This window comes from Narcine bancroftii, chromosome 1 (assembly GCF_036971445.1).
Source record: "Narcine bancroftii isolate sNarBan1 chromosome 1, sNarBan1.hap1, whole genome shotgun sequence".
NCBI lineage: Eukaryota > Metazoa > Chordata > Chondrichthyes > Torpediniformes > Narcinidae > Narcine > Narcine bancroftii.
The window spans coordinates 277,160,129-277,172,712 of record NC_091469.1 but is presented as its reverse complement, the minus strand read 5'-3'; the positions used below and the strand labels follow the sequence as shown (position 1 = coordinate 277,172,712).

Sequence of the window (12,584 nt, the reverse complement as noted above, 5' to 3'; positions counted from 1 at the left end):
TTAGCCTTTATAAAATCTAAATAGGGCTAGCCTACACAAAATATGCTACAGCATATATACTTCCCACTCAACCACTTCTCTCGATCCTTGTCTGATATCCAACCTGGAATAAGCTGCCTCCACTTGAACATTCAGAAGAATGAAAGCAATAAGAATGTTTCAGTCACAGACTACACATCTTGGCACCCAGTTTTATTTCCTCTATGGCCACTGAACAAGGCTATTTTTCAATCATCTTTAATCTGAGCATTAAAATGTAGATATTACATAATTTGTGCAGCTTATTCCAGCCTCAGCTATCTGAAAGCCACAATCTATACCACTAGGAAGAACAAGTACTCTAGGTACATGGAATCACCATCACTTGCAGGTACCTCTCCATGTAACACACCATCCTTTCTTGGAAATATATCCAGTAAAAGCCCAGGCACCTGGAGTTCAAAAAATCAGCAAAAAAAGGGAAAATAAATTAAAAAAACCCCCAAAATAATAGGTTAAAAAAATACACAAGTTTTAATTAGTGGAAGTAAATCTTCTTTGAAGTATCACATAAATCTTTGATGAGGATGAGAACACTTATTCAGCCAGTGGAGTACCTTGGTTGTATTTTGTTCATAGCAGTTGTTTGAATAAAGTTGTGTGAAACAGCTAAGGCGCTGTCAAGAAAGAAAAACTGGTTGATGCCACTCACCGTAAGGGAGACTTTCTTAAAGTGTTCCCTTATCCCTGCTGAGTAAGATTTGTCTTGTCAGAGGTTTTATCTATAAAATTGGCAGGGGGGGGGAGATGTTAATTATTAATAATGTTATTGTTCATCTTTTGGGTGGCTTTGTGGAGGGGAGGAACCTGTAGATCCAGTGACGGTTAAATGTTTTCAAAGAATGTGACTGAAAATAAAGTTAAATGCTTTAAGGCTTATATATTCATGCAAGTGAAGTTTGTTCAGTGTATAGACAGAATAGTATTTTTGCCATTTAACCTGTTTATTCTTATTGCACGTGTATTAGTTAGGCATTGTAAGAGTTGACTCTAGCAACTGGAAAATACACTTTTCTGACATCTTCTAAACCCTGTAGGTGCTGGATAGCAGTGGTTTTACTGTATCACTACTTTATCATCATTAAGTGTAAATCCAGGAAAAATCAGTCATAGAATTAGGAGATCATGAGAAGGAGCTAGAAAGAAAAATAGATTATTTGGAAAATCAACGCAGAAGGAATAATGTGAAAATTGTTGGTTTGCCAGAAGGTATAGAAGGACATGGTAGTCATGGTGGGGAGCTGGCTGATGGAGGACCTCAGTTTTCTTCAGGCCTTCCAGGCCTGGAAGTCAGCCTGAAGAAAACTGAGGTCCTCCATCAGCCAGCTCCCCACCATGACTACCAGCCCCCTCACATCTCCATCGGGCACACAAAACTCAAAACGGTCAACCAGTTTACCTATCTCGGCTGCACCATTTCATCAGATGCAAGGATCGACAATGAGATAGACAACAGACTCACCAAGGCAAATAGCGCCTTTGGAAGACTACACAAAAGAGTCTGGAAAAACAACCAACTGAAAAACCTCACAAAGATAAGCGTATACAGAGCCGTTGTCATACCCACACTCCTGTTCGGCTCCGAATCATGGGTCCTCTACCGGCATCACCTACGGCTCCTAGAATGCTTCCACTAGCGTTGTCTCCGCTCCATCGTCAACATTCATTGGAGCGCTTTCATCCCTAACGTCGAAGTACTCGAGATGGCAGAGGTCGACAGCATCGAGTCCACGCTGCTGAAGATCCAGCTGCACTGGGTGGGTCACGTCTCCAGAATGGAGGACCATCGCCTTCCCAAGATTGTGTTATATGGCGAGCTCTCCACTGGCCACCGTGTCAGAGGTGCACCAAAGAAAAGGTACAAGGACTGCCTAAAGAAATCTCTTGGTGCCTGCCACATTGACCACCGCCAGTGGGCTGATATCGCCTCAAACCGTGCATCTTGGCGCCTCACAGTTTGGCGGGCAGCAACCTCCTTTGAAGAAGACCGCAGAGCCCACCTCACTGACAAAAGGCAAAGGAGGAAAAACCCAACACCCAACCCCACCAACCAATTTTCCCCTGCAACCGCTGCAACCGTGTCTGCCTGTCCCGCATCGGACTTGTCAGCCACAAACGAGCCTGCAGCTGACATGGACATTTACCCCCTCCTTAAATCTTCGTCCGCGAAGCCAAGCCAAAGAAGTTAGAAGAACAAGAATTTTTCCCTGTGGGATTGGCACTGGAAAGAGCCCATAGAGCTTTAAGAAAAATACCCTCAGCTGGTTAACCCCTGAGACCGGTAATAATTCGATGTTTTGAGTTATTTGGATAGAGAAGCAATACTTCGACTTGCAGTACAAAATGCGAGGCAATGACAAACACCATTATTGATTCAGAATAGCAGAGTCTTTTTTTATCCTGATCTGAGTCAAGATGTCATTCAACGTCGACGTAATCCAATTAATGAAGTTTTGTGGCGTAAAGGTTATAAGTCTACTTTTCGTTACCCTGCAGTGTTGAAGGTCTTTTACGGAGACTATCAATTTCGGTTTTTTGAAACTGATTGTGAAGCAATGATTTTTGCTGACTCATTGCCAGATATAAGAGGACAAAGACGTAGTCCACCATTATCTCCTAAAGAAAAATTTGGTAGCTCTGGAAACGGCAGAAATGAGAAAAATGGGAATGGAAAGAGTCCACCTCCTTCCGAAATGGGATCTTCAAGATTGGAGTCTTTTGGATGAAAAGAAGAATTTTCTTATTTTATTTTTTCTCTTGCTATTATGATATTTGGATGTTACTGATTGTTTGGCTGGGGAGGGGGAGATTTGCACTAAGTTCTTTACTAGTCATCAGCCACTGGTGGGTGATCCACACCTAATTTTTGTTTAGGGGATTACTACCTTTTGTGGGGGGGGGGGGGGGGGGAGAGATTTAAATTTTTTTAAAAACTTTTTTCTTAGTTTTTAATTTTTTTATTGGAGGGCCTATATACGTTGATTTGAGTTTTTATATAAAGATATTATTGGTATTTAGTAATAATAGTAGATATGTCAAAGTTGAGGTTTGCTACTTTTAATGTTCGAGGATTAAATAGTTCGATTAAATGTAAGCGAGTCTTGGCGTATATTAAGAAAATGAAAATTGATATTGCCTTTTTACAAAAAACATATTTGAATGTGAAGGAAAGTGTGAAATTAAAAAAGGATTGGTTAGATAGCTGTTATGATAGTGTAACTAGATTGATAAATGCATGTTATGCAATGATTAATTACAATTTTTACATCAATTATATTTGACACCTGAAAAATTAAAAAAATATGGTTTTAATGAATCAGATTTGTGTTTTAGATGTGGTGATACAGTTGGTACTTTTTTTCATGCTGTTTGGTCATGTATACATATACAAATTTTTTGGAAGAAAATTCAAATGTTTTTAGAATATCTGTATAAGATTAAAATAATTTTAGATCCAACAGTATTTTTATTGGGTAGTTTGCAACCTCTGAAAGGCTTGGGATTAGATAAGTTTCAGCTTGCTTTTGTATATTTAGCTTTATCCGTAGCAAAAAAATGTATTGCTAGTATGTGGAAAGATACAAATATGATTGATATTAATAGATGGCATAATGAGATGAAATATTGTTTAATAATGGAAAAAATTACATGTTTCGCATGATAATTTTTTTATTAATAAGTGGCTGTTATACTCAGAATATTTACATTTCAATTTATATTGATTAGATTTTAATATGTATATTTAACTTTTTTAAAAATATTTTTTTTATGGCTCTCCTTAGGAGAGTTGGCTGAAGGGAGGGGGGGGGGGGAATCTTTTTTTTTCTATATAAAAAAAGTTCATGTTTAATTGCCATATATTATTTGTTTGTCATATATTATTTGTTTTTTGAACAAATAAATAAAGTTAAAAAAAAATTAAGTGTAAATCCACAAACCCTCAATCCAGGATTATAGGAGTATATTAATATGGACTGCAGTGGTTCACAAAGGGTAACTCATCACCATCTTCTCAATGTGTGTTGGCTTTGCTACTTCATTAAAAAAGTTAATTTAAACATTTTTTTTGGTTCCATATTCCATCCATTAATTATATTCCTTGAATTTCCTACATGGCCCAGCCCTATCTCCAAATTCCTATTCAGAACAACAATACTTTATAACTCCTGATAATTATGCTTGAACACTTGTGTCTTCTGACAAAGAAGTAGATATCATATCATCAAACACGTGTAACTGCAGTGTACTCACAGTTTGGTCCGGTATTAATTCCTCTTTGTGGCTAACTTTTACTCGATCCCAGACTGGTTTCCACTGTTCAGGACTTTGATTCAATTCAGTCTCCAGTCTCTCAATCTCCTGTAATTACAATATTCCAGTGTAAAATGGACATCATCACTGTAAATCATAGTATTCACACGAAGGACTGACTGGCCACACTTAACATTTCACATAAGCACAACACAAGTCACAGCCCAGTGATAATTGAATACATTGGAAGAACTGTGGGAAGGTTTGTCACAGTCTGTTCCAGAATTTGATACATTTGCAAAGACAGAACCATTCTGACTGCTGAAGAGAAAGCAACTTTTTGAAAGCAGCTCTGTGGCCAGCCATTTCTGTGGAAATCAGAGCAAAGCATGCTCTATGAATGACCAAGCCTTTTTGGTGGATTGACCTGTGCCAGGACAGTTTTTTGAGAAGCAAATTGCTTCATTTTGATTGTGACTAACAGTGAGGTTACTTGGAGAGACCGGTGCCAGGGTCTTGGTAGTTTTGTGGAGGTCGCCCAGTTCGAGTCTTGCCTACAAAAGGACCAGGAATGTTATGACCACAGCTCGTGTGGATGGATATTTCTTCAAAGGCAATGCAATAAAAATTGAGAGTCTGTAGTAGCCACAACTCCAGTCTTCCCATCAGTTCATCATTAATTCTGGGCATCAAGTTTCAAAGGGTTATGCTTCAACACTGAATTCAAAGACTGAACTTTGAAGTAACTTCCTAGATTTTGGCCTGGACTGTAATGGTTTGAGTACATCATATATACACACACTAGACACCTGCACACAGCTGTGGATAGATTTATTATTAAGAATAGTTTAAAAGATAAGACAATAGTTTAAGAGTTAGAAATAAAATTAGTGTTTTAAAAATAAACGTGTCTGGTTCAAGGCCTATTGCTGCTTATTACATGCAGTTCATAACACTATGAGCAACAAGCTTGAACCTTCAGGCTAGAAATAAAACATATCTAAAGTAATCAAGCAAACTTTGTTGATCCGTAATACCAGTATTGACATGTAGTGTCAATATGATGTGGTCTCTCGGACAAAACAATTTCCATCCAACAACAAATAACTCTAGTAAACATTAATCCAACAGATATGTTGGATTTTGTTTGCATTTCTCTTCATTGCATATAATAATGAACTCTCAATCATTCAATATTGTGCCAAAAGGCCATATATCATGCAATAAATGATTAACCTGTGCCTGAGCTTCATTTGCTTGCAGGAGGGACGAGTTTTGTGTGGCCTTACTCTTGCCCCACTCCATATTCTGGAATCTCAATCAAGGAAAACCATCTTGTTGAATTAATGCCATCATATGGTTTTTTTTTGGTCAATTTAAAGACCTTGATTATGCATCCCTGATCTTTTTTTTAAACCAACATGAGCAGCATCAGATGCAGAGAACAAACGAAAATTAGCGGCGCAACATTCTCAGGTCAGTTGGACTTACACAATATGTCAGTTTCATTATGTGATTAAACATGCTGCATTCAATAAAAGTTAATTTAATATTTCTTCAACTTCCTACATGATACATAAAATCTGAAATTATCTTTGTGTTTAGCTTTAAACTATCATAATCCCTTTTTTCAGGAAGCAAACCTTTTGGGAAAAAAAAGTGTTGTACAGTAATATTAATGGTTTATGGTTTAAAATTTTCTGTTGTTTTATAATTTGCAGATCAGTACAGGTCGAGTACCCCATATCCAAAGTTCCGAAAACCAAAAAAATCCAAAAAACAAAGTTTTTTTAAAGTGGTGACATGATGTCACAAGTTGAAAAAAATTCACCAACCATCTGACTTGCCTATGTGGGGCTCTGTTGGTGCTAGTTGGATAACAACGGAGCTCTGTGGTACAAAACAAAATCTTTGCTTTTAACCTGTAAGATACTAAATGGAGCTGGGCCCAAATCTTTAGCATTGGCTGCAGCTAGAGTCAGCAATGGAGACTTCATTCTCAATATCGGGTGCGGTGCCATCTGCATCGAAGAAGTTGGCTTGGGTTCCCGGGCAGGAGCAGGGATCGTAGTGAGTGACCAGTGGCAGTAAAAGACAAAACTATTGTTAATGAGGCAGATGACACTGGAGGAAACATATGAAAAAGCCATTGAGGAGTTTGGTGCTGCATTTACTGTATTTTCTTTTGTAATCAGAGATCAAGTTTTTTTTTGGGTAAGTATTAAACATTATCGCATTTTATTACGTGCTCCCAGTTCAGTTTCAATTGTGTGGAACTGTTACCTGATGAAAACAAATTTAACAAAGCCTTGCAGGCTTTGGAGAGTGACTGCAAACTGACAGCAAGTTGTGGACAGTGTATTCCTAAATTGGATACATCTGAAGAGAGAGGAAGTGCAGGAGCAGAGACCATGTGACCAACAGATTAAGGACAATACTCAGTTTTTCTAGGGGGAAAAACTGAGTACTGAGGAGGCAGTGCTCTTGGAAGTAATACAGTACTGACTGTGTGTCGTGAAATCTGTCTGATTTCCCTGTGTTATAGGAGAATGAGTGTGGCAATCTTGAGGAGTCAGTACTTGGAGAAGCATCCTTTGAAGGGATACTGTGCTGAATGTGTCCTTATGTGGTGATAGACAGTGTCTGATTTCTCCACTTATAGGGGAATAAGAACACCACTCTGAGACCAAAAAGTGAAGGTCACTTTGATCAGCTGTCCCATGAAAAGGGTTCTGGAAGCAGAAGAAATACTGCATTTGGATTGTGACCATTGTGAGGGTTACTTGAATTTGGTTGACCCATGGAAAGGGTTTTGGAAGCTTTGTGAGTGTCACTTGCTTCGTGATCCTTGTGCCAAAGAAGAGGGGAGCTTTGGTTGTTGCTCGTCTAAAAAGTACATTTTGCGGATGCATCTCAACAGGGTTTTGTGAGTTAATAAACAATCAGTCATCCCCGGTCTCTCCCACCCACTTCATGAACTGCTTCACACCCATCTAAAGCCTGCGGTTCACATCAATTTCAAGCCTAGGTGTCAACACAAAATTTCGGAAACTGAACTGAACTGCCTTTCGAGAATGTGCCTTGAGCTGTGGTGGCTTGGGATATTCCACACACACAAGTATATTCGTGTATAGTTGTGGATAAGTTAGTTAAATTAGATAAAGTCCTATAATATTATTGTTTATTAATAATTTAAAATATCATTTTAAATATAACACTGTCTGGGCTAATTTCTATTGCTGCTGTCTGGTACGTAACAATATGAATTTTCTACTTGGTGCTCAAAAAGCCTGCCATTGTTTCTTGTTGTTTTCTGCCTGATACTACTGTGCTGCTTCGTTCCATTGTTCTGAAATCTGGAAAAAAACCCTGAAAAACATTCTGGTCCCAAGCGTTTCCATTACCGGGTACTGTACCTGTATCAATATCAGTATTTTTTTTAGCTCAGCTCACTTGAAAGCACACATTATTATTCAGGAAGCAAACCTTTTGAAAAAAAAATTGTTATTCAGTGTTATTAGTTCAGTCTTTTGTTCTAACCTAAAAATGGTACTCAGAGTTCATAAATTAAGGCATGCCATACATAGAGAAAACAGAAAAGGAAGAAATTCCTATGCACAAATTTTAGCTTCATTAACTCAACACATTAATAGCAGTATTATCAAATATTGGCAAGTAAAACGTTTTCAGGTTTCTAGCAGCTCTATTCATAAAATATCTACATTGATTGCTTCATATTACATAATTAGCATTTAATTTGCTTATACCTCCAGGAGTTTGGTAATGGCATCTGGCTGCACTTTGCTGACGTTGTCATAACATGGCCATACCACTTTTCTGTGGGTTTGTGGGACTGAACCATCCATCTGCTCAAGTTCCTCAGAAGCACCTGTTTTTGCAATAACTATGTCCCACTCATAGGAAGGACCGCTGGCAAGAGTCTCTCCTGTGTAGTAATCCCATTTCTTCAGAGTGGAGATATTTACGCAGGGTCTTAGTATGTATTTCTATAAAGAATTATATATTTAAATATTAAAAATAAAATGAATTGCATGGATTCAGATTTAAACTAATGAAATGAAAAAATGATTGGACAATTATCTAAATATCATACCTCCCCATCTTCAGGACTGTACAAGTAGTTGAAAAAAACAGGTCCTTTCTTATGAATCCTGTCAATACATTCCCAAATACAAATTCCTCTTTTTGCTTGCTTGTCTACCCTGTCCTCAAATAAAATTCCTAGCAAAACAAAGAACAACCTCTGCATTAATTATATTCCAATTAATGTTAACAATGCTTAGAGAATTATACTAGCTATGTACATTAAAAATCTGCTTTCTGATGTAATCTGATCTACTAAAGCATATTTTACCAATGGGAACATTGTCAATTTAATGGTGATAACAGGATGTTTAAAATACAGAACCAAAATATTTTCATTACTTTCACAAAGAACAAAATATAGTCATAATCTTCATTTCAATTGATTTGCTGCTTTTAATGACCTATTAAAAGAAAATTACAATATTTCTACTTCTTGAGGGCTATGACACTGGATTTTTCTCATCTGCCAACATACAATTTTGAATTTATTTCCAATTTACAAATTATACAATAAACATTTGGAATTAATCTTGACAAACCATTCAAAATGGGTAAAAGTTAATTATTCAACCACAGAGGACATTTAATATATTAAATGACATAACAATTTGTGTCATGTTTTCAGTCTAAATGTAAAAATATTTTTCAAAGTCAATTCTCCTGTCAAAATATACAGCGTTGTTGATGATATAAAAACCTTAAAAAAAAAACCAAATATATATTAGAATTCAATTACAAATCAACAATCATTTGCCAAAAGAGGTCTCGGAAATTGTCATAATGACCTTGAGCCCTCTGGTATGGTTTGAAATTAACAGAGTTAATAACATTTGTAGCCATCAGATAGAGGCCAGGCATTTGTCTTCCTGGAAGTAGTTGATACAAACTGTTTACATTTTTGTGCATCTTTTTCTGTTGAAATTAGGAATAGAAGTAAGACAGAATAATGAGGATTGGCTAAGATGGCAACACTTTCATGTTTCTGGTACTGCATGTTCAAGCTCCATTCTCCATCTTTTTTTGGCTATTGCCCCCTTAGGACTCCTTTGTCCACCTTGGCTCAAAGTTTATGAGCCCCCATCCCTGTGCAGCAGTCAAGTTTAGTTGGTTCTTCCGTACTTCTCTCCTATTAACTACATAAAAAATATTTATGTTACATGAGGTGAAAAGAGCATTACAATTTTGATACAGAACAAACAAATAGAAAATCATTCTTATTGAAAATGTAGGAAAGAAAAAAAACATGAATACACATTACAAAAAGATTCTTAGAACCTTAAGCATACACTTGAGGGTATGGAAACTTAATAAAAAGAACTTTAAAAAATAATTCTTATAAAATTTTAGTGAGATCCTTGAGCTTGATGTTCCTGTGCAAGTTTTTTGATGTCAGCTTCCAAACTGGAAGGTTATAGCTGAAGGTCACCTCTTGTGATAGCATGTCTGCTCTTAGGTTTTGTAAAGGAAACTACCTTGCTCAATCCACATTCAACTCAGTCTGCTGAGGTAAAGACAATGAAAAATATTTCGGCCTTTTCCCATAGTTTTGGAAACCTATTTAGCAGATCATTCTTAACCCCAAAAATCTTTTTAAAATGTACTGAATTTATGGCGTGCAATTATATCACTTTGAAGATCAATCAAACGCTCTTGAATTTCTGCATCAACATCATTGGGCTTTTCCTCAAATGGATCTAACATCCAGTTCGAGATGTTGAGTTTTAACAGGCCATTAAATCTTTCATGCAGATCTGTGCATATTTGCTTTAGATGTTTCACATGTCATCATCCTTCAGTGCCTCTATGTTCGTGTTCCGATTTGGAAATTGTAAAAATCCCCGACGTCTGATATATTTTGAGATTTTTAAGGAAAGGAAGAATGGCTTCCTTACTATCGATGAGGTGATTGTGTTTAACCCTGCAAGGTTTTATTCAATAAATTGAGTTTTCAAAGATATCTGACAGTTAAAATATGTCCACCTTTGCATCAAAGAGTTTGTTTCCATGCTTGTTATGAGAAAGGAAACAATCATGTCCCAGAATGCAACAAAATGACGAAGACAAATTTCTTTGGACAGCCACCTCACCTCGGTATGCAGCAACAGTGTCTGGAAATCTTCGTCATTTCCTTCTCACAGCTGCCGGAATAGATGATCTTGAAGGGGGTGTGATTTTACAAAGTTTACAGTCTTTATGATGATTGAAAGCGAAGCATTTAAGTGTCCTTCTAGGTCTTTAGCTTCTAAGTGCTCCCTATGAATAATGCAATGAACAGTAAAGACTGAAAGTACATTTTTCAGGTGTGTGATGAACCCCATGTATTGTCTGACCAATGAAGCGGCACCATCTGTTGCTTTCTCGAATGGAATACTGTTCTCGTTTATGTAATTCTTAACTTCTTTGAAAATAGTCAGTCCCTTCGTGTCCATTTTAATCCTTCTGGCAAACAACATCTCTACCATCAACTCATCCAGAATCGGGCACAAGCAATGAGAAGAGTGTTGTTCTCTTGCAGAGTGGATTTTTCTAATTGTAAAGAGAATTTCTTAGATTGTAATTAAATGACTGTTTTTCAATATCCATCTCATCAATTCTTCTAGAAACAGTGAAATTATTCAAAAGAATTTCCTGAATAGCTTCTTTGGCATTTAAGTTCACGACGTCAGATATTATCATGGATCCCAAGGCAAAATAAGTGACTCAATGAAATTATGAGCATTTCTACTTTTAGCAATCAATTCCCTTATCTTGTACAATGCAAGAAGACCCTTTTCTAATTTCTGTGATGTTTCAGTAATCATCTGTTTGACCATTGGCCTTCTCTTGAAGGGTTTTGAAGTAATCCAAGAGTTTATCTTTCTTCTCTTTATGTATGGTCTCTAAATGTTGTTTCAGCTTGCTTGGCCTCGTGGTTTTGTTTGAAAATGTACTCAAACAAATCAAATGCATGGGCAGACACTTTTTTTCCCCAAGGAATTCATGGCAAAATTATTTCTGAAAGTAACAAAAATTAACTATTACAAAACCAAAGCATTTCTTACAAGGGTTAGCTCAGAATTTGACTTAAATTTTAAGGAAAATAATGAATAATACATACCTTCTTCAATAAAAGCTAGCAGAATGAGACATGCATTCACTACCTGTCACAAAAACTTGAAGCAAAATGAGGGGTCTTGCAGATACAAGAAAAGTGAGCAAACCTTTTCGGCCTGCACGCTTATTTCCTGGAATTGAAGGCAATAGAACAAAAGAGGAAAACCACATGGAAGGCAATTTGTAGCCAAAGCTAGTTCCATGTCAAACACAATCATGTAGAGGCAAGGAACACTCTGCAAACATTGTTAATTTACTACATTTATCTAAGTCATTAGGCCCTTTCAGGTGGACCAAACACCCTGTGTAAAGAGGCTAAATAATTACCTATCTAAATGTGCTGAGAGCGCATCTAAGGCACCGAAGCCAACCTTTCTTGGGGAGAGACAATCCGCCGGCTCACCTGAATGTACAGCCACGCTAAATGGCTGTTTGGGGCGGCCTAATAACTCCATTAGTCCGTGACCCATCTCCCCGTTACCTGACAGCCCCCTGCCCCGCTGGTGAGGGGAGGTCGGGGGGAGCCATCGGGGCAGGGAAGGTCTGCGGGGGCTGTCAGGGGTGGCCAGTGCAGGCTGTGACAGCCTGGCTGGCCACTCCGGCACCTCACTGGGCACTTCAGTCTTCGGTGCCACTCTCTGCAGCTCAAAACGCAGCATAACAATGGCAGTCCTCCTTTCCCTAATTCCCCACTTAGGAAACACAGAGCAGTTCTATTTGCGTGGGGAATTATGTGTAGGGAAGACAGCCATTGCTATGCCACATTTATGACAGGTGGTGTGGGGCACCAGTCTCCCTGCCTCCATCAGATCCGGAGGGTGCTACAAGGTGCCTCTGGATATGAATGGGTCGCTGCTCCAAATGTCTCCAACCTTGGGGAAAAAAAAAACTCACGTAGCTTGGCATCTATAGCTCAAAGCCTAGCAACAAAGTCCTTTTCTTCCCCCAATTTTTAAAAGTCTATTCAATTTCCATGCCAATCTATACACCTTGGGCCCCTCTAATGAAGTGTCTTAGTCTGTGGCGAGCCTTAAATGGGCTGAGAATGGCTGATCTAGTAGATTAGAAATGCACAATTATATCAAGGTGCTGTA

The 12,584-nt window shown here is 37.8% G+C and overlaps 1 protein-coding gene and 1 long non-coding RNA gene across 11 annotated transcripts in view; one reads left to right on the top strand and one right to left on the bottom strand.

Moving 5' to 3' along the window:
- The window catches only part of sbf2 (SET binding factor 2), a 446,331-nt gene that overhangs the window by 11,651 nt on the left and 422,096 nt on the right, over positions 1-12,584 (bottom strand). For 6 of the 9 annotated variants that reach the window (XR_011345373.1, XM_069900054.1, XM_069900071.1 and 3 more), the window contains 3 exons: positions 8,405-8,532; positions 8,058-8,297; positions 4,291-4,398 (listed from right to left, as the gene is read on the bottom strand). Coding sequence is in view for 5 of the 9 variants with exons in the window: in XM_069900054.1 (XP_069756155.1) it covers positions 4,291-4,398; positions 8,058-8,297; positions 8,405-8,532 (476 nt within the window). In the remaining 4 variants the exon portion in view is untranslated. Of the gene's footprint in view, positions 1-4,290; positions 4,399-8,057; positions 8,298-8,404; positions 8,533-9,291; positions 9,531-10,484; positions 11,622-12,584 lie in introns of those variants that run through there. The other 3 variants (XR_011345382.1, XR_011345385.1, XR_011345383.1) reach the window with 3 other exon arrangements.
- LOC138744246 (uncharacterized) overlaps positions 1-12,584 on the top strand; it is a 58,331-nt gene that overhangs the window by 19,724 nt on the left and 26,023 nt on the right. The gene's annotated exons all lie outside the window — the stretch shown is intronic.